The sequence below is a fragment of the Haliotis asinina genome, chromosome 8 (assembly GCF_037392515.1).
Source record: "Haliotis asinina isolate JCU_RB_2024 chromosome 8, JCU_Hal_asi_v2, whole genome shotgun sequence".
Taxonomy (NCBI): Eukaryota; Metazoa; Mollusca; class Gastropoda; order Lepetellida; family Haliotidae; genus Haliotis; species Haliotis asinina.
The window spans coordinates 10863350-10885437 of NC_090287.1; the positions used below are offsets into that span (position 1 = coordinate 10863350).

General features: G+C 39.2%; 2 protein-coding genes across 2 annotated transcripts; both read right to left on the bottom strand.

The window, feature by feature from the left end:
* Nucleotides 1-269: 269 nt before the first annotated feature.
* On the bottom strand, nucleotides 270-7285 carry LOC137294786 (lysosomal proton-coupled steroid conjugate and bile acid symporter SLC46A3-like). The gene is made up of 7 exons (XM_067825897.1): nucleotides 7206-7285; nucleotides 5229-6101; nucleotides 4878-5111; nucleotides 4628-4711; nucleotides 3779-3935; nucleotides 3446-3534; nucleotides 270-2483 (listed from the first exon to the last, which is right to left on the bottom strand). The coding sequence occupies exons 2-7, from the start codon at nucleotides 6079-6081 to the stop codon at nucleotides 2452-2454; spliced, it is 1449 nt and encodes a 482-aa protein (XP_067681998.1). The 5' UTR covers nucleotides 6082-6101; nucleotides 7206-7285; the 3' UTR covers nucleotides 270-2451.
* A 5805-nt stretch (nucleotides 7286-13090) lies between these two features.
* Nucleotides 13091-20838, bottom strand: LOC137294670 (lysosomal proton-coupled steroid conjugate and bile acid symporter SLC46A3-like). Its single transcript, XM_067825738.1, has 7 exons — nucleotides 20739-20838; nucleotides 16850-17720; nucleotides 16528-16761; nucleotides 16230-16313; nucleotides 14578-14734; nucleotides 14360-14439; nucleotides 13091-13672 (listed from the first exon to the last, which is right to left on the bottom strand). Exons 2-7 carry the CDS (start codon nucleotides 17706-17708, stop codon nucleotides 13644-13646), a joined length of 1443 nt encoding a protein of 480 aa, XP_067681839.1. The 5' UTR covers nucleotides 17709-17720; nucleotides 20739-20838; the 3' UTR covers nucleotides 13091-13643.
* Nucleotides 20839-22088: the final 1250 nt, after the last annotated feature.

Below are 22088 nucleotides of genomic sequence, written 5' to 3' on the forward strand. Positions count from 1 at the left end.
TTTGTTTTCATTAAGGTTTAACAGCACCCTACGGACATTTGTTCAGAATTTGGTGGCTACGTGTAACACGTAAAAACAATAATGTACAAAACGGCCCCACAGTCACAGCAACCATTTACAGTTTGGCTCTTGTACATGACTAGTCATCTTTCCGGTAGTACTTTCTTTTAAGTGGTGATATATTTCATTTAGTTTCATTGATCACTAACAAGTTCTCAGCATCAAATAAATAACCTTCGCATATGGCGTACATCATAAAACAGAACAGATTTGGGTCAGCAAATTTGTTTATAATGACAAAAATAGTATTTTCAACATTACTAGTCAATGTATGTATAATGCGACCACAAAAAATCAAATGGGTGAATATCTTTGATAGTGAGTATGTAATTAATTTGAAATATCTGTCAACAAAGGACAGTAAAATTAACTAGTCTATCACAGATATATATTTAAAATTAGTGATAAAATCTAAAATGCTTTAACTATAGAAGACGATACAATATAAGAACGGGCTATAGATTGCTTATATCTTGTGCCACAATAGTGATATCACAGTGGATGGTGGAGCTGTTACATGTATTGAATAGTATAATGCTATACTTAACAACAGAGGTATAACATCTGCCCTGCACATTGAAGGGCGTAACAGGGATAAGTATGTAAGTGAAATTTGTGTCACCAATTTACCGAAACATTTAATAATGATAATAGTCCATTTATCATGCGCATTACTCCATGCACAATGCATGCTCGAAATCTAAAAATTACCCGTGAAGGTGTCGGGGTAGAACAGGCCTTCAGCAACCCATGCTTGCTGTAAAAGGCGACTATGCTTGTCGTAAGAGGCGACTAACGGGATCGGGTGGTCGGGCTCGCTGACTTGGTTGACGCATCTCATCGGTTCCCAATTGCACAGATCGATGCTCGTGTTGTTGATCACTGGATTGTCTGGTCCAGACTCGATTACTTACAGACCGCCGCCATATAGCTGGACTATTGCTGAGTGCGGCGTAACACTAAACTCACTCACTCACTCGAAGTCTAAATCTGATTATTATTACGTCGTTTTAACATTAACATTAATTTAACATTTATCATCAATACTGATTTGTTCATATTTCAGGGAATTGAAGAAGTTGGTCATGCGTTTTAACAGAGGGGAAATAGTTTTGCTTCTAAGAACAAAAGCTCCATCCAATGCAAGGTCACCACGTCAATGTCATCATGTTAAAGGAAGCATCACAGAAGTGTTGCATATGTTAAACAAGACTATTACATACATACACACATAAATACAAGGACACACGAGCAAATACATTTGGAAGAATGTTTCACAAAATACGCTTATAATTATTGAGAAATGTAATTCAGAGACAAACAGGTGTGCGGAATGTATATGAATGAAAGTAGTCAAGGTCAAAATGATTGATCACGCTGTTAGAATAAGTAAATTTGTAATTAGAAATTGGATAAATAAGATTCAAAGCTTTGTATAAAATGAATGATTCACAAGAAATAATAATAATACTCTGCACATGTACTCGTGTATGGATTTGGAGGGATCCGACATATTTGCTACGACAAATCAAAGAGAGAGAAGTATTCTTTATAAAATAAAGGGACAACAAGAAGTGTTATTGTCCACAATTTCAAAATGTTGAACTTCAGTGACTTAATAATTTTAGAATTTTAGTGTCCCAAGTACATGCAGCCATTCCACGATTGGTGGGGCAGGGGTGGGATGTGTGTGCATTGACCACAAAACTACAAAATAGAAAAAGAAGAAAGCATAAGCATTATTTATATCATTGAATTTTCTGTACCTTTTCACAGCAACGAGACTAACTAGATTCAGGAAAGGCTAAATATGCGTGCCTCGCCTTTACCATTGCCCTCAGAGTCCCAATCGTTCTCGGCGAGCTTGCTTTGGTACCTCATGATCTCTTGGCGCAGATTTAGAGAGTGTCCGGGTTCTCCATCGGGACCAAAGCTAATTAGTGATGACACTGATGGCTAATGCTGTAGGTTTGGGGATTCTACACATTCTCCGAAAGGTTCTTGTGGGGTTCGACTAGGCAGCGTCTTCTGGGAGAAGTCCCATTCGCTGTCTAGACTGCGTGTACAGGAGGCAAGGACCGTGAGCTGATGATGAGCCTTACCAGGCTGACTGTGCCAGGATCACCCGAACTCTCTCTGCTGCATATTCATATTCATGTGAAAACCATAATAATGCTCCTAAACATTTATATATGTATGCTCAAGAAACATAGAAAATGAAAGTAACTAATATATGAAATTTCGTTTTGTCGCCTTCATCCAGTGTGTTTAAACTAGAACCCGAGGTGGGGTAGTATGCATTATCGAACGTATTAATATGATCTGTTTGAACTATTTGGATTATGAAGGCAAAACTTCTTCATCTACTGGGGTTGTGCCAAGTGACTTTGTTTAAAAATGAGTCGTCTCCACCTGAATGTCCCCTGAAACAAAAGAAAAAACACACAGATTTGTATACAGTCATTTTCTTTGTTTTGTCTTCATACATACATGGCTCATGTATTTTCTCTCGAAATAAATATGTAACTGTCAAGTTGGTTTTCGTGTAATCTGCTCCACCAGTGATGGGTTTGTATGGTAGCCTTGTGGTTAAAGTGTTCGCTCGTCACGCCGAAGATCCGTGTTCTATTCCCTGCATGGACACAGTGTGTGAAGTCCCTTTCTGGTGTTCCCGCCCTGAAATTGCTGGAATATTGTTAAATTCACTCACTTCACCACTGATAACATTGCCATATACTGAGCTTTGTGCACAACATATTCACAAGGAAGATACAACTACACCAGCATCGCTCTCAGCAATGTTTTTGAGTTGTCACCGGCTAATAGTGATGACATCTTGTGCCTGTACTTTCGAAGGTGGTTTGTTGTTTCGTCACAGGATATACGTCAAGGGTGCATTCTAAGCCTGATGTTGTTTACTTTGTTCTTAATCAGCTAAAAACATGTATGCACATTGTGGTCACGGTATATTTGTCATCCAGTATATAAGTGATATTTTGATGGTATCATTTGTGTACAAGAAAAATGATATTTTCTTCGTATATGATAACCGCCCCTATATCTGACAGACTTAGTGAATGCAGTGTGTCAGAAATGTTCCGTTTCAGAGTTGGAATTAAAAAATCCTCAATCCGGTCATTAGCATTCAGAGGCAATGCTTAAATACCTGATCAAATAATCGTTTGGATCCATTACCAGTCAAATGCTGTCCTACATAATCCCAACTGGCACTAAATTGTATGAAACAGGGTCAGTATAATCACAGTCTCGAGATCTGGCTTCTGATACAATTCACAAGTGATGGGAGCGAGTGACAGTTGACATTGCGGACGAGACCTAAAATCATATATAATTGGGGTCTTTTCGTAAACCCCACGAGACATACCTTTGCTAATGTCTCCCGTGTCCCCAGTCACATTTTTTGTAATCATACTATCATCCAGCACCAGTCTTTTCAGGACAAAATGAAGCCACCTGCAATTAAATTACAGACGGAAGATAAACGTTCAAATTATCTACGATCTTCTAAATGCATGCATGGTAAATTATACTTATGATTTTTCATGGGAATATTTTCGATATTCTTCCCAAGGGTACATAGCAAGCACGAACATTGTAAGATATTTACAATCTATAAACGACACATTAAGAAATATACTATTTTATGGGATTTTTTCTGCTATTCTTCATTGGCTCTAAAGGCTCTTTTACCACTTACAGCATGATCAATGTAGCAACGAGACACAGACCAGCAGCCATTATGAAGCTGAAGCCAGGGAAGAAATCAAGGGTTGCTGGGTAAAGAGCATTGAAAATCACGGATGCCATCAACCCACCAATGCTGTTAACTGCAGCCGAGAGTCCAAATATGCGCCCTGTAAATAGGTTAAGAACACAATGAAAGGTTCCATGTTTATATACTTATGCAGTCTGGGGCGTTTTCTGTGTAGTTCAAGTACAGTAAACGTTCTGATTCGATTTTCATGTTTACACACCAAATGCGCCCAGTGTAATCTTTATTTTACATGAAACAGCTTTTCCATTTAATCATTCATCGTAAGCGTGTTAAGCAAAACTAGCAAGATCAAAGCTTTACTTTAGCTAGTCATAAATCACGTATGATCACTTTTTATCAGTGATCGTGTACATAATGTACAAACCTCTTTTATCCGGTACGTCAATCTAGATCGACTTTCTGTCGTTAGTGTTTTTTAAAATGCTGCATTCATTGTGATCCAAACTTTGATCATTCCATATTTACAACATCACACCGACCCGTGAAGGTCCCGGGGTAGAATAGGCCTTCAGCAACCCATGCTTGCCATAAAAGGCGACTCAGCTTGTCGTGAGAGGTGACTAACGGGATCGGGTGGTCAGGCTCGCTGACTTGGTTGACACATGTCATCGGTTCCCAATTGCGCAGATCGATGGTCATGTTGTTGATTACTGGATTGTCTGGTCCAGACTCGATTATTTACAGACCGCCGCCATATAGCTGTAATATTGCTGAGTGCGGCGTAAAACTAAACTCACTCACTCACAACATTACGCCTGTCCTTAGCCCTACCATGTTCATCCTGACTGACCATATCGGACATGATTGACCGAAGCACAGCCAGTGGGAAGCCTTGAAACATGGAAATCACTGACACTGAAACAAACGTGACACACACTTGATGAACGTGCTAAGATATTCAATAAACTTATTTGTTACACCATATTCAACTATCTGTTTGGTGCTTTTAATCATATACCTTTGCGAATGTGACCAAAGAAGGAGGAATGGCATGAGTACATTTCAAGTAGTTGTCATTTACCTAGAAAGACCTGCCATGTCCGCTTGCTGAGTCCCAACACCACCAGACCGATGACTTTGGATGCCAAGCCCCAGAGTGATAAAGTAGTGTTCCTCAGCTTCCTACACAGCGGCAGAACTGTGAACAGCATTAAACTACGAAGGAAGTTCTCCAGACCCTGATAGTAACCCAACGTTGTCTGTGACCAACTGAGTGGGGCTCGCCTTGTGAAGAGAAGGATGACGTCTGGTTCACCTGTAACCCGTCAAAAGGTGACCCGTCTTTTACTGTGGATACGGTACGTAGTGTTATTCTCCCTCGTACATTCGACTAGTTTAAACGATAACGGCTAAGAAATATAATTGTACTCACTCATTGTTCCGATAACAAGCAAGCTGAAGACAACGAGCAGTAAGAAGATATATAGAGTTCTCTTCTCTTCTCTCTTCTTCATCATACAACGACCAGACTCCTTAAGAGATCCAAGAAACCAATACTCGCAGAAACTTTCACCCTCGGGCCGACTTGTGCTGGCCGTTAGGTTCTCTAAACGTATGATAGCATATACCAATCCTAGGAAAGAACACCCGGCTGTGAAAGCAAAGACGAATATGAAACTCGTATTGTCCAACATCACTCCCGATATGAAGACACCAAATGTTCCAGCTAAAAAGTTCACAGCCTCTATGAATCCTAATCGCATAGTTCTATTGGCGGGATCAGCGACATGGGTCACGTAGCTGTACACAGCCATTAACTGGCCCGAAAACCCCCCAGACAGACCATTTACTGCACCAGCAATCATCACATACTCAACTTTACTTGAAGGGTATATAGACATAAGCAAGCACACAAGGGAAGACAACGTTGCTCCCACACTGGGTAGAATAGCTGGTAATTTCCGACCCACTTTGTCACCGAAGGATCCGAGAATAAATACAACAATTAAACACGACGGAACTTGATCAACAATATTTTTCTTTAAGATCCAGTAGGACGTCTCAGACTGGACAAAGTCCTCTTCTGTTTTGTGGTCCTCTTGGAACGTCTTGTTGCGCAGGCTGCCGCAGAGAGTTTCGTTGTATTTGTCAAGGCAGACTTTGTTATACACAAAGGCTTGGAAGGTTGGCATGAACAGAAAATATGCCAACATATAACAAAACAAACCGGGTTCGACTGTTATGAGATTAAAACTGAACTTCCGCCGGCAGCATCTAGCAGCCATATTTTGGACAAAACCTGAAACTAGAAATGTTTTCATGTTAAAAACTGGGTGAATACAAAAGAGTATGTCCTCTCCAGAACTCCTTAAGAACAACTACACAATGTATTGGGTTTTTTTATTTTGGAGAAAATATTTAATGGAATGACGCATTCCCGACTGGATACTCATTGCGTTTATAAATTGAATCAATTATCGCGTTTATACATTGAATCATTTATTGTGCTTCCTTGTTACCAGATTCTAGCACTCTCAGCGCTGACGTTGTATAGAAACGAAGTCAAAAGTTCCTTTATATCAGTCGGACTGTCAAAGATATGAACAGATATACCTTCAACTTGTATAACATTTCATAAGGAGGTTTCTTTTTGAAGGCTGTCATTTAATTGTCATTGTGACAGTCACTTGCTCCTTTTTCCGGAGAGCAGTACTTTTAAAGACATCATAGATCATTTTAGCCTTTGATGCAATCGCTGTTTTTATACATCGATCGTAACACTGTGGTGTGTGATGCTAAATGCGATGGCTGTATGTTCGGCCTCAGATGTTAATGATTTTCATCAATCATTTATTACAGTGATGGCAAAAAAGAGATGGCAAAGGTTAATCCATCACGCATGTTTTCCATAATGTGTTTCCTTTAGTGTGTGCATATGTGTATCATCCCTTTACGACACATGTAACCAATTGCATAGCCTGCACTGTGACATACAAATCCATGCCAAACAAGGCCAAAACACTATCTTCACCCCATAACCTAGATACCGGTCCCAGGATGGGATCCACATCTTGTTGGAGCAACTCCGCCTTGTCTGCAAACACGTGAGGTGTATAGATGTTAAGTCGTATATTCACACGCAATACCTTCATGTGTGACGTGTTTAGCTTTTTTTGTAAACACACGTGCAATGTGCTGAGCACAGTCTCCGCTTGTCCACTTTCCAGTCTACACACGACAATCCGTGTTCGATTAGCTCCGCCTGTCACAAGTTGCTTCTCTGATCATGTCATTTACTGGAAGTGATTCATTTAACAAGTAGCTTACCTCATTGCGACAACTGTCGAGGTGGAGAAATAAATACGTTGACAATTAGATACATACCCTGACTAAAGATACATATACTTACCCCGAACAATGTCCAGCAAAAGGTAAATATCTAGCGAGTCATTCTGTCAACCTGTCAGAATGAAATGATCAAGGGTGACTAGCTCCTGATATGAAACATAAAAATATCCTCACATGACTCAGTACCTGGATTCTGAATCGTTATCTGTTGTATATACAGTGAGGTAATGCAGTTGGTAAAACATACCAGCCTGTCGAGATCTGGGTTAAAGTTTATCTCCAGCAAACCCATTACACTGCATGACGGTAAACAATAGTCATTCCCGGTATAGATTGTTTGACTGAAACTCGGATCGATGAATTCCAAAACTTGAAAACTAATAAAAATGTTATATTCAATGGAACGCTGGTCATAATCAAAACACCACTCCAACTGTGTGACTTTTTTGTCCTACAAATGACAATTGTTTAACAATCTATCATTAACGTATTGACACATATTACTATTTGTTACGGGAGAGAAGTGCAAAGAAAGGGGCAACTGGGTGTGCGAGAAGCATGTGCAGAAGTGCCAACAATGTTATTTGTTCATTAACCAGTGCTGTCTCCATTATTTCTCGCACACCTAGCTCCGTGCGTATATGTGTCCTGATACCTATATGATGCTCATGGCTTTCTGGTCCAGACTTGATGATTTACAGAATGTAAGTTATTGGCTCAAACCCAACGAGCAAAAAAAATCCACCTCAGTCACTTGATACATCATGAAGACTACAACCTTAGGTTGGAGATTTGACTATTGAGTAACATGTCCAAACCCAGCGACATGTCACTATCTCATGCAACTCATATCGCGTGTGTATAAATAGTTCGTGTTTGTGTACGCTAATGTATATACTATTGCTAATTTTGCTTTTTGTGCACAGTTTCCCATGCCGATTATGATTCTGAGAGGCCGAATGCAACTTCACGCTTCTATCACAAGTGATTTTGTAGGTTATCTAATGCTTTTCATCGATTTGTTTGTTCAGTTAATTGTAGACTACAGTGGTTAACTCCTGCGCGTTTCTTTGCTGGTTATACACCATGGTCTTTTCATTGTTAAACTTTTAGCTTCAACCTTGGAATCGACACTAAAGACAATCACATCTTCAGAAGAGATGCTCTTTTCAAAATCAAAGAGTCTATAATCTATGGTGGCTGATTTGGGCCATCGCTTTCTTGACCTACAATTTGGAGGCGAGAAAGCGATAACGCGAGACGAGAAGGCGATAACACGAGACGAGAAAGCGATAACGCGAGACGAGAGTGCGATAACACGAGACGAGAAGGCGATAACGCGAGACGAGAAGGCGATAACACGACACGAGAAAACGATAACACGAGACGAGAAAGCGATAGCATAGGACGAGAAAGCGAGAAAGCGATAGAGCGAGAAAGCGATAGAGCGATAGAGCGATAGAGCGATAGAGTGATAGAGCGATAAAGCGATAGAGCGATAGAGCGATAGAGCGATAAAGCTATAGAGCGATAAAGCGATAGAGCGATAAAGCGATTTTTACCTTAATTCTGTCCTGTCTGTGCATGTCGCCTAGCCAGCGTATAACTTACTCCAACAGGATGCTCAATCACCATTTGTTTTAGTCGCATAGAATAAAATGCATATGCGTTGAAATTCTATGCCAATTTTGTCATTAATCTTTATTTTGTCTAGCCAGTAATCCAACGGCGTGTTCTCTTTTTGCCGGCAGGTATTGTTATGGGATTAAAAGCGGTGGACCGTTCTAATCCTTAAAACAAACAGATTAGGCAGGGTTCATCTCACACTTCACACCATACTTTAACAGTCACATTTAAATTTACACATTTAAAAATTTAGTTAAAGACTTCACAGTTACATTTTAAAATGCAATATGTCACGGACAATTTCATGAACTTTACATCAGTCACACATAAATTTACATATGTATCACGCATTATTTCGTCGCATTTCAATTTACAATCCCACCAGATGGGACACTGCGTCACCATAAACAAGTGGTGAGATGGTGCCGGTTAAAAGTCTATATTTCTGGATGTCGATCCTCCCGTGGAGTTGTCGATATTTTCTGGGTTTGGTCGAAGAGAAGCATTGTTCAGATTTGATGATGTTAATAAAGTTGAACGTATTTTGGTGACTGGCAGCTGAAAATATCTACAATAATGATTACAGGACTTACTGTTTCTCTCTTCTTGGAAGATGGTTGGCACTGGTCTGTGATCTACTGTCACGAGTTCCTTCAAGCCATTGATAAATGAATCCACCTTTAGTTTGACATTGAAAGTCAAAATTCTCTCTTATAACTGGTCTCGCAGCGTCATATTTGATTACTGGCGAGTTCCCTAATTATTATGAACTGTGTTCAGAGTACATGGCATGTGAGCGAACTCAGGTGTGTGAGACGACACCCGGACAGCCTCTGCTGACCTTTAATCCTAATCTGCCTATAGCCAATGAAGGTGCCGGCAAAAAGAGAATAAACCAATCCAACAATAACTCCAAAGAGTGTTTTCGTTAAAATAAATGAGTGTTTTGAAAGCCTGTGAAAAGTTTAACAAGGCCTGGATTAATTCCTGGTTTACATTTCTCTATTGTCATTTCCCTTGTTAAATGCCACCACTGTTATCTCATCACTCATGCCTGGATGAACAATCCCTGGCTTCCATTTGCCCATCCACCCTACGAGTTTAGCGCTAATTAACAATCGGCTTCCCTGGCTTGTTATCTTATCACGGTTGTTTCAAATGCTCGTATATACCTTTCCTTTTCACAGTTTCTTCATACACCTGATGAAAGCAATAAAAATATACACCGTAACATCGTGTTCCACAAATACAGAATTATTTCTCTTTAGATTTTTCACTAGGATTTTTTATGCTCTGTCCTACAAGCTACACTTTTGCCGTTACGCCATAAAGAAGAGTATCAGGAAATGAGATAATACCCCGTAAAGCCTTAACAATCAGTACCATCTATACTCCCCATTTTACCGGAGAAGAAGATCGGTGTTACATCAGTCTTCAGCAACTTATGCTTGTTGTAAGAGGTGACAAACGGGATCAGGAAGTCAGGCTCGCTGACACATGTCATCGTAACCCAATCACGTAGATCGATGCTCATGATGTTGATCACTGGGTTGTCTTACCCAGACTCGATTATTTACAGACCGCCGCCGACCCAGTGAATGTCATCTGTTGCGGTCATTAGATTCGAATAGTTTTGACATAAATTGACCAAATTATAAATACTAGGATAACACAGGTAGACCATTACACATATTGAACGAGTTTCAAGTCCTCGTCTGACAACGAAAATGTTACAGACTGAAAAAAAGTTAATTGGACACACGCGTCACCATTCAGCTTATCAAATGCTACGCGACCACAACAGCTGTACCCTTTGAGATATATACATGTCTGCATATCCATAGAACTGCCCCCACTGTCCATCACACCTACTGCTAAATACCTCTCGAAGTTCACTATGGCTAGTTAGCCCAGCGTTTAACTGCGTAGTGTATACTGTATATTTTCAGGTTTGGCTGGACGAACGTTGGACTGCATCCTTTTGCCTAGGTTAGACCACTGACTGTGGAATGGTTCTGTTTCTACATTTAGGTACCAATTTAAGGTGCTTTACTGTCAAGCGCGTCTCTTCGTTTCTTAGGTAGGAGTGATTTATGTAGGGTTCATAAAGGTGAACATCGTCAATTAATAAATTTTGTCATCTTGAAGAAATCAAAGAAAGTACAGCTGTAATTTTTGATAACCATGAAAAACGTAAATGGTTCCAGCTTTTTTTATTATTGCTAACAGCGACGTAAATCGAATCTCACTCACTTAATGGGGTTTTTGCTGTGATTTTATTTTAGGATGAATGTTTGAATGTGATTGAATGCCTTATTTGTCATTACCCCACTCCCCACTAATAATAATTGGTTGATATCATTAAGTTGGTTAAGACAATTCTAGTTCAGTGATGGCATAAAATATGTAATTCCTTCAGTCACTTCACAAAATGAATATTTCCGGTACTTCACATACAAATAGTATGCCAAAGGAAAGTCTACATCTATCTTAAATTTCTCTAAATGTCAAGTCAAATAATGCCAAGAACATTACTGAAAACCATTTTATTCTACTGAGAAACTACGAATGGCCATTAAGCTCCAGCTTGTAGTCATTCATGCCCAGACAGGACTGAATTGTGGGTAATATCGCTTTCTCGCTCTCTCGCTTTCTCGCTTTTTCGCACAATGATATCGCTTTCTCGTCTCGTGTTATCGCTTTCTCGTCTCGTGTTATCGCTTTCTCGTCTCGCGATATCGCTTTCTCGCTTTCTCGCTTCCAAAAATTTAAGTCGAGAAAGCGATGGCCCAAATCAGCCACCATAATAATCAAGATAATCTGTTCGCTCAAGAGTATTGCACTCATGCACCAGGGATCTGTATGTTTATGTTGGTGAAGCATATACATATGTTATGAAAGAATTAAGAATATTCAGTGAAACGATGTCGTAACCATTGATATTTTATATCTTAAATGAGATAAATAATTAAATAATATGGTAACACTAAGATGTGACTGTGTTTTGCCTCAGTCTTAAAGGTCAGCTGAGCATCCTTCTGTTCCTCATGCGATTTAAAGGTTCATTCATGACACTCAGTACATGTTTTAATGATTAAGAAGGAAGAGAGACATATAAAATAATACGATGATTAGCATGTTAAATGATACTCTGTACATATTTAATATTTAAATATTTTTTATATATACATGGTTGTCGCGCTTCCTCTAGATCTAGGATTAGGGTTCTTGTATTTACACACACACCCATTATTGCAAATGTCCACCCCTTTCGCACGAAGGCAAGAGTATAATTGATTGAAATTATATGTTATTAGTTCAGCTCGTGTTTCATAACTGAAACGCACTGACCACACACTGACACGTTTCCGAACTGCACCCTGACCGTGCAGATCATAAAAATCACGCTTGCGAGAGCACATATTGTGAATGAGGTAGAATACGACTTTATGGGTACTACCTCTTGTTTAACGCATAGAGAGACTTTTCAGCATACATTACTGCTCTATTTTTGCGTGATTATATAATATTATCTGACGAATATTTCATATATGCGGGTCATGGTTTGCTGAAAATCTGCTTCATGTTCTTGAAAGCCACAACTTTGCAACGGGTGCCATCTCTTGTACATGGCGAATTGTCTTCCAAGCAGTCAGTTCGTAAATGTCATTTTTGAAATCCTAAAAGTGATTATTTCTTCAATCAGGTGATTATTTATTCCATTAACGTTCATTGAGCAATACCACATATGGTTCACTGTGTCAAGTCTTGACCACTCAGGTGCTGTAACCTTCATACGAAAACCTCAGAAATGGACCCAGTCTTGGAATATAGAAGGGTTTTGTATTTACCTTGCCATCGATAAATTGTTTATAGAAATAGTTTCATGATAATTTCCATGGGATATTATTATACAGTTTTAACAAAGTAGAATTACACAATAGTAATATCACAGTAGTTGGGAAGGCAGTTACATGTGTAATATGTTATACTGTTGCAAGGAATAATAAGTGGCAATAATGTACCCAAACATATGTCATTAATACTAATTTGCATCACATTTCAAGAAATCATATCAGGTGCGCTTATGAACACAAAAACCTGTACCCAAAGCCACACCACCCGTCCAGTGTGGAAGCGTCATATGTAGTAAAGGCTTTACGAGACACATTTACAACGACACATTAAATCTACAAGTACACACTGTCACATAAAATTGTGCACATTGAATAAGTACAATAAGAATTTGAAAAATGTAATCTCAAGACAAAGAGGTATACGGATAGTATAAGAGGCGTAAGAATGAAAGAGATCAAGAGCTAAAGCATTCATAATTTTATTTCAAAAATAAACTTGTAATCACAATTGGATAAATAGAATTAAAATGTCACACATTACGTGATGAGGCACCAAGTTTGTTTTCTGTCGTTTTACGCTGGATTACAGCCCTCAATCACTTAACAGCATAAACATCGATATAATCTACCGAGAAGATACCATGACAACCCTATTCGCACCCTATCCCGTTAGTCGGGTTTCATGACAAGCGTGGTTCAAATCTGGATGTATACAGATATGAAACACCAGAGACAATAATCAATAGTTATGTGACCACATATGGATGGGTCTGATACATTTGTTGGACAGATAAAAGAGAGAGAAGTACTATTTATGCTGAAGATGAGCAGGTGAATAAACGGAAAAAGAGAAGACAAAATATCTTAAAGAAACATTTTTCTCTTAAGCCCTTTGTGTTGATACTTAAACCATATCTGGAGTATTGTGAGCTTCTCGAATATATTACTATTGATATATTTGGACTTAAAAGGGGAAAACATCTGACATGTGCTTGACCACAGGCTGCTGATTTTGTTTACATGTGTGCCTCCACTTGAATGTCCCCTGAAAGTAAAATAAACAGTTGTTTATAAATACTCGTTTCTTTGTTTTGTTTCTATAAATACAAACCCTCATTTCTTTTATCTGAAATACATATTTGACTGTAAAGCTGTTGTTCGTGTGAGCTACTCCTAAATCTGACTTTAACATCCTAGGTTTTGTGCACAAATATTTAGTGGACCAAAATGAGGATACAGCTTCACTGATGTCAGAAAGGTATTTCATTTGCCACTATCAAACAGTGATGCTATCAAGAGCATTTCGCAGCTTCACGTGTCATATTGTGGGATACGTCAAGGACGCATTCTGATATTTGTTACGTTTCTTTTAAATAAAAATAGCTGAAATCATAAAGCCTAATAATAGTGTTCATGTTATATATGCTATCATAACGGATATATATATATATATATATATATATATATATATAAAGTATCATTATCCTACAGAAACGTCTACGTAGATGTTTGTTTTCCTCATCTTCAACTTCTGTTTTGATTTCCCACTTGGTATCAGCCTGTCTGAAATGGCGTCTGGTTTGTGATCTGGTTTGTAACTGTTTCTGATAAACAAGTGAAGAGAGCGTGTAGTTCACTGAAGTGCTAGAGCTAAGAGGACCTAAAGCTATATAGTGACAGGACCTAAAGTTATATACATTTCTGTATTTTCCACAAACTACTCAGGTCATACCTTTGTTTTTGTCATCTGTGGCACCTGTCACATTTTGTGTAAGTACCAATACCTGTCCCCTCATATCAAAATGAAGCCACCTGCAATTCAAACACAGATGGGCCATGAAAATCCAAATTATGCTCGATCATATAACTGCCTGACACAATATACTAATAATACTATATGGATTTTTGTCGTCACCCTTCTTTGGGTAGAAAGATAAAATGACTACTCACAGCATAATGGCTGCAGCAATGGCACACAGACCAGCAGCCACTACAAAGCTGAGGCCAGGGAAGAAATCAAGAGTTGCTGGGTAGAGCTGGTTGAAGATCATGGATGCCACCACTACAGCAATGCTGTCCATTGCGGCTAGGAGTCCAAACAAGCGCCCTGTAAACACATGAGGACGATATTGAAACTAGATATAGAAACAATGCATACTTCTATGTAAACGGTAATTGTGTTATACAGAACACCACCAACTACTATTAAGGAAAATAAGAATATTATAGAATGTCTCAACCAATTCATTTGCAAGACTAAGCGTTTCGATAAACAGCCTAAACCAAATAGTAAATAATAATTATCTTAACAAAAGGTAATGAAACGTAACTTCAAGCGTGTCGTCAAATATAGTTCTCAATTGTAATGCATATACGATATTACAATTTTAGTTTATTTCTTTTTGTCTATTTTAGAGTGACTTTTTGTACTCTGTTTGTGCTATATTTGTACTGTTGACATATTCACATAAACAAAACATTGCTTGTTTACCAAACTACGATTCTCTTACGAATAAAAATATGTTTAAACCATTTTGAAAACAGGAAATGTATGCTAAGTATATGTTTACCGACCTTTGGTGTGATGTTTGTAGTCTTAAAACATCAGATTTCCTGTTTAGTCTGATGACTGATAGCAAACAGTATTTTCGCCTCACTAATACGTGTCGTGTAAAGACTAAGATATGGGATACAAGCTTTACCCTGTTCAGTCAGATACCTGGTATCATCAGTCTTTGCCAGCGATTCTTTAGATACTGGTCACATTTCTTTGTCCAGTAAGTCAAGTGAAATTAGTTTAGGTTTACAACCGAGAGAAAGATTTACTCTGTCGTTAGTATTTAAGAGTTCTTATGTGATCCACGCTTTGTCCTTCCAATCTTTACAAAATAAGTCATGTATAGTCTTAAGGTGTACCCCACTGTGGCCACTTTTCTTAAAACAGCATAATGGAGGTTGGGTGGGTGGGCTGGGGTGGCGGTTGGGGATAGTCAAAAGAAAGTCTAATGACAATAAACTGGTGAGTATATTTCAGCATATATTAGTGAACACTAACGAATTGCACACTCATGGTCCAGTTCTTCAATTCTTCAGAATGGAAGTGTATCTGTTCTGCAATACCTTGGTTGTGTTTCTCATTTAACTGCATTGTGAATTGACAATTAATGGTCGTGTCAGAAAATAAACATGTAAAAAGCTGAAAAAGACATGCTGATGACATATCATTAATGCTACTCATACTGATGTTTCTTAAGATGCATATCACTTGTATGTTAATAAATTATTTCAAACTGTGTCTTGCTGAGTTAATGCCAGTTAGACACTCGTTTATGAGTTAAGTGTAGTGAAAATTGTCTAAACCGGCACTCATTGGGACTGAAGAAATATTCCGGTTAGGACAAATTGCTGGCTTGTAGAGCTGATGGTAAATGTACAAGCCATGGATGGGCTGAGATTTTATGCCGGTGATGACAACTTGCCGGATGGTACAGGTGCCGGTTTTGACAGCTTTCACTGTTTGTAGTTTATCACTGTCGACTAGCCTAAACCCCAATTCTTTTTTTATTCTACCAAAAAAGTGGGCACAGTTGGAGTAAACCTACCCTGTTCAGCCTGACTGACCATACTGGACAAGAGTGACCGTGAAACAGCTGCTGGAAAGCCTTGAAACATGGAAAGCAGTGTCACTGAAATGAAATGAAGTAATTGCTGTCAGAACGTTTATGCATTCCGTGGCAGCTACATTTGACGCTAAGATGTACTTAGGACTTTAGGATATGTAATCACATTGTGAGTCAGATTCAACTGTCTGTTTTGTATTTTCTAATTATTTACTGGGTGAGGACTTCAGATGGATAAATGCCATATATACACCTAAAGCAGTTGTAACTTGCCATTTACCTAGGAAGACCTGCCATGTTCGTTTACTGAATCCAAGTACCACCAGGCCGATGACTTTAGATATCAAGCCCCAGAATCCTACAGTTGTATTCCGGAATCTCCTACACAGAGGCAGAACTGTGACCAGCATTAAACTACGAGCGAAGGTCTCCAGACCCTGATAGTAACCCAACATTGTCTGTGACCAGCTGAGTGGAGCTAGTCTTGTGAAGAGGAGAAGGATGTCTGCTTCACCTGTAACATGCCAAGATCTGACCTGTGTTTTTGTATGAGCACAATGCAAACGATAAGCATTAAGAAATAACAGTCAATTTGTACTCACTCACTGTTCCGATAACAAAGAGGTTGAAGTTCACAATCAATAAGACGATATAGAGAGTTCTCTTCCCTTCTCTCTTCTTCTTCATACAACGACCAGACTCCTTGAGAGACCCAAGAAACCAATACTTGCAGAAACTTTCACCCTCGAGCCGTCTTGTTGTGTTGGACTTCAGGTTCTCTAAACGTATGACAGCATATACCAGGCCTAAGAAGGAACATCCACTTATGAAGGCAAAGACGAATGTGAAGCTTGTGTTGTCCAACATGACTCCTGATATGAAGACTCCTATTGTTCCTGCGAAGAAGATAACAGCCTCCACGATTCCTATTCGCACAGTTCTATTGTTTGGATCAGCAATGTGCGCCACGTAACTGTACACAGACATCAGCAGGGCAGTGAAACTCCCAGACAGACCATTTAACGCAGCAGGAACCATCACATATTCCACTTTACTTGAAGGATAAATGGACAGAATCATATACACAATGTAAGACAAGGTAGCCCCTACACTGGGTATAATCACAGGTAGTTTCCGACCCACTTTGTCACCCCAGGATCCGAGGAAAAACAGTACAATAAAACATGCCGGGACGCGTTCTACGACAGTTTTCTTTAAGATCCAGTAGGACGTCTCAGACTGCACATAATCGGCTTCTGTTTTGTGGTCCTCTTGGAATGTTTTATTGCGCAGCCTACTGCAGAAAGTCTCGTTGTACTTGTCAGTGCACACCTTGTCATACACAAAGGCTTGGAAGGTTGGGATTGACAGGAAGATCCCGATCATGTAAAAAAATAGGACCGGCTCGACTGTTATGAGACTCAAGTCGAACTGCCGTCGGCAACATCTAATAACAGCCATAGTTTGGACTGTCTGAAAAACAGAAACGTTTTTTTGTGAGACATGACCACACTGAGCAGACGTTATAAAACAATACGGAATCAGGTCTGTGCAATTACAGGTAAACCGGTATGTACCGATACAGAATCTCGCCCCACGATTATCGCGATATAGTTCAGATTCTGTAGTATATCGGTTCATCCCGTGTTAGTACCCTTGATATATCTGCTCCCATAGCAACAACATGTTTTCTAAAAGTGCCAAATATGCTTTTATTTCTGTTCTCTTCATGTAATATTTTACAAGTGGAAGTATCTTACAAGAGGCTCCAAAAGTGGAAATATTCTACAAACTGCTTTAAGGTTTGTGGGTTTGAATGACTTCTTTGAGTGGCATATTCAGAAGATGGCAAATCAGATAAAGAGAAACGTTATGGACGGACAGACAAAACATAATGTAAATTGTGAAATGGTCACTCAGGGCCAGATGTTCTAACAGTTCTATGCCTAAACAGAAAATGTCCATTTGAGATCACTCAATTCCTTCAAATGTCACATATGAAACCACTCAAACCCAGATAAGGAGAATCTTTATAGATCACAAACTTATTTATTCAGGTGATGTGACGCTTCGATACAGATTCATGTATCCTTACTTGATTGACCTGACCAAGAACCTGACCACTGACCATGGGAATGATGTAACACTTTTACCTTTATGATTACGCGTGCAAAATTTCAGTTTCAGATTCCACATTAAGGCTGTACATCATTTTGTTCATCTGTAAACCATATGGCATTAGGTCAGTTGGTCACAGTGGGGACGGGGAGTCTGAAAGTATCTCTGAAATTATTGCAACATATCGCAATATGAAATTCAGGGCAATATTCATCTCTACACAAAATACACGCTCTTAAACGCAGAATAAAGCGCTTTCATCCTAGAATACCACGAACAGTGATAAACAGAAGACTGAGGACAGAGTCCAATAGAATTGGTATTTCGACGACGTTACCAAAAGCAAAAGTATGAAAGATGTGATCAAACACACCGGCAGAATTTATAACTCCTCGCTTTTTCTAAAGCTTGGCATGTCACTGGCATTGTGCCAGTTTAGTCAGCAGTGAAGTATATCTCAAAAACCTCACATTCACGTGACACACAAGGCCGTGATCGAATGATTGGTAAGTGTGAGACGTCAGACTGAAAGTAGTATTGTTTTAGGCCGCCTTCAGTTATCCACTCATGTAATATTCACAGCTATAAACTGTTTGTTTGGTTTTGCTACCTCTTTTTACCTGTTAGACTAAAATTAGTATTGTTTTAGGCCGTCTTCAGTTATCCATTCATATAATATTCACAGCTATGAAACTGTTTGTTTGGTTTTGTTACCTCTTTTTACCTGTTAGACCAAACTGGATATTCATTCGCCCTAACGTTCTGAGCGTGCAAAATCGTTTCAACAACAGTTCTGCACGCAGTAGTTATGAAATTAGCATGTTGTTATATTTATAGAGTCTCGTATAAATTAGCTTGGTTCCGAGTTTTCTAGGAGATGGGTACCTATGTAAGAACGAAAGCGCATGCCTCTGTCTTTTCCCATTACATCAAAGACAGCGGCTTGTGAACATGTCTTATAGGTATGGGTATTAGGTGTATGCATTTGGTTTCGGTGAGTCGCATCATTTTCTGGAGAACCAAGTTCTATGGATAATCAACTTCTATACCGCAGTGTACCAAGTCGCTTGATAACGGTGTTAGTACCCATACCGAAACGTCGCATAGATTGCAATAATGAAGTTGACTATCCATAGAACTTGGCTTTCCTTCATCTTTACAGTATCTAAGATGCCTCTGAAAGAAGTATCTTTTTCAGTCACCGTCACGAAACTCAAAATTCCCGTGTCTGAAATTCGCCTTGATGATGAACACATATATTTCTGCACTTCGTCTTCTTACTCAGTGGTTTTACACATTTATTGTAACTCTCTATGTGATGTTGCTATCAATACTAACGAACGTGCCATGCTTTGAGAAGGGATAGAGTTTTCACAAAGATCGCTTACGGGAACGAGGAGCTGGACTGATCGTATCCCTTGTACTGTGACGACGTTTGTGTGACTTAATTTATGTTTCACGACACACTCAGCAATATTTCAGCTATCTGACGGCAGTCCGTGAATAATCCGGTCTGGACCAGACACTCCTGTGATCAGCATCATGAGGATGTCAACCGAGCCTGACCATCCGATGATTCATTAGCGTGAATGGTCCATAACAACTGCGTTAAGAGTTCAGCTGCCTGACTGGCTTGTGAATGGTGAGAAACATTCCCCCTGCTGGAAACTAGAAAAAGACCTTCTCATGAGTATAATTATCTTGCCGGTGGTTGTGTGGTACTATTGAGAATAGTAAAGAAAATTAGGGGTGAAAATAAAACTATATCCTTGACGTTTGTCCAGATTTGGGGGAAGCTGATAACAGCAGTGAAGTGAAGAGAATGAACTTGACTCAGATGAGTATATTTGGGGAATGCATGCATAGTACTAAGTTGGCCTGGCGAATGATCTGCAGATCTCTCTTAGGTTCACGTTTCAGTGATTTTTATGTCAAATATTCTTAGTTAAAAGAACGCAACTTGTTGCAAGTTTGTTCCCGATTCTATAAATTTCAAATATAAGTGTGTCTACTTTTCCAAAAGTACTTGTGCCTATAACTTAAATCCGGGAAGTTGCGGTATTGGACCCACTTGTGGGACTGGCTTCGCCTTAAACATGCAACGTAAAAGTCAGTTCTTGAGGGACCATCAGAGTTTTGTCCACTTCAAACACAAATGCGAAGTAAGAAATGCCTTTTCTGGTGTTATGTGCTTTATCTTGTCCACACACGTGCAAGGTGGTAGGCACATCCAGCTTTTCTTTGTCCAGTGCACACAAGATGAGCCTGTACAAGACTTATTTCCCACTGGACCTACCTCCGTTATTTGCTGGTTATTCTAGGCAATTAATAGTATACATACTGGAAAAGATCCATTAAACACAGATAGCTTACCTCATTGGATCCTTACGACAAGTGAATGGCTGGAGACAGAAATACGTTGACTGTCAGACACATTCACCGGTCAAGACAGCATACCTACCACGAGTGAAGCAACAGATAAACGGTGATACCTTTCAAGTACTTTTTTCTTTTACATGGCAGAGACAAATGATAAACGATGATTGTAAGGATTGCCCACACATATGATGTTATATCTTAGTTGCTAAATTCGATTCTCCTCTGTGTATTTCTGGTTCAGAATTGTTTAGATACCCGCTGTCAAAAAGCTGGAAAATTACTGATTGCGGCGTTAAAAACAAACGATAAAACATAAGAAAGAATAGATTCAAAACAAATGCACACCTTATCTATCCTAACTACGTATGTGCTCATGTTGGCAAGTTCAAGTACGGTAAAAAATACTTCTACTTGGACGAGGCTTAAAACAATAGTTAAGCTCTTACTTGCTTTAAACATCTTCCATTTCTATTTTGTAGTGGCCTACAGCAAAGTAATGCACTTTTTCTCCTACAATAAACTTAATGAACAAAGTCCAAAGCATTCATGGGTGAAATAAAAACGGCCATGCGAGTGGTTTACTGTGGTAAGTTTAAGGTTGTTATGTCGCATATACTACAGGATCACAAACCTCCTTATTTTAGATGAATGTGTATTCACTCACAATGCGCATTTATGATATAATTGAAAAAATGTGAATGATTCTGCATAAGTTACTTATTGAAGATGTTTCCAACCAAAGACTTTGGGGTAGAGGTATAGGGTTGTCAAATCCGATCTGCCAAAGGAAGAAATCTGGAGGTGCGACACCGGAAATAAGGTGAGGTGAAACACCTTCAGGGTTTAAGGTTGGTATTTCGCATGTGCCACAAGGTCTAGAACAGAGCTGCTACTACTTTATACATGTACTCAGTTGAAACTGTCAGGGAAGCTATACCCAATACCACCTCCCCGCAGTTCTCTTTTTTTGAAAATATTAAACGATATGTGTCTAGTGATATTAAGCATAAGATATATTCACAGATTTGAAGGTACTTTATTTATATGTCTACCTCGCAACACCATCTCATTCTTCTGATTAACGCTGAGGAAACCTTCATTACTTGTGGTACAGGAGCGTGCTGGCGTGTGTGTGTGTGTGTGTGTGTGTGTGTGTGTGTGTGTGTGTGTGTGTGTATTTTTATGGGTAAACACCACACGCACACACACACACACACTTAAAGTTCAAAGTAAGTTGTTCCACTCGCTGTGTGTCGTGTATAAACACTGTTGACCCACCCCCACCCACCCTTAGTGCATATGTACACCCCTGATGAGTAGTAATAATAAGTATTTTGGGACTTT

Coding starts and splice junctions, on each gene's coding strand:
- LOC137294786 (XM_067825897.1), bottom strand. CDS start 6,081: ATGGCTGCTAGATGCTGCCGGCGGAAGTTCAGTTTTAATCTCATAACA. Junction 5,112..5,228: donor GCTTGTTATCGGAACAATGA/GTGAGTACAATT, acceptor GACGGGTTACAG/GTGAACCAGACGTCATCCTT. Junction 3,535..3,778: donor GTTGCTACATTGATCATGCT/GTAAGTGGTAAA, acceptor ATTTAATTGCAG/GTGGCTTCATTTTGTCCTGA.
- LOC137294670 (XM_067825738.1), bottom strand. CDS start 17,708: ATGGCTGTTATTAGATGTTGCCGACGGCAGTTCGACTTGAGTCTCATA. Junction 16,762..16,849: donor CTTTGTTATCGGAACAGTGA/GTGAGTACAAAT, acceptor GGCATGTTACAG/GTGAAGCAGACATCCTTCTC. Junction 13,673..14,359: donor CACAGATGACAAAAACAAAG/GTATGACCTGAG, acceptor TTTTACTTTCAG/GGGACATTCAAGTGGAGGCA.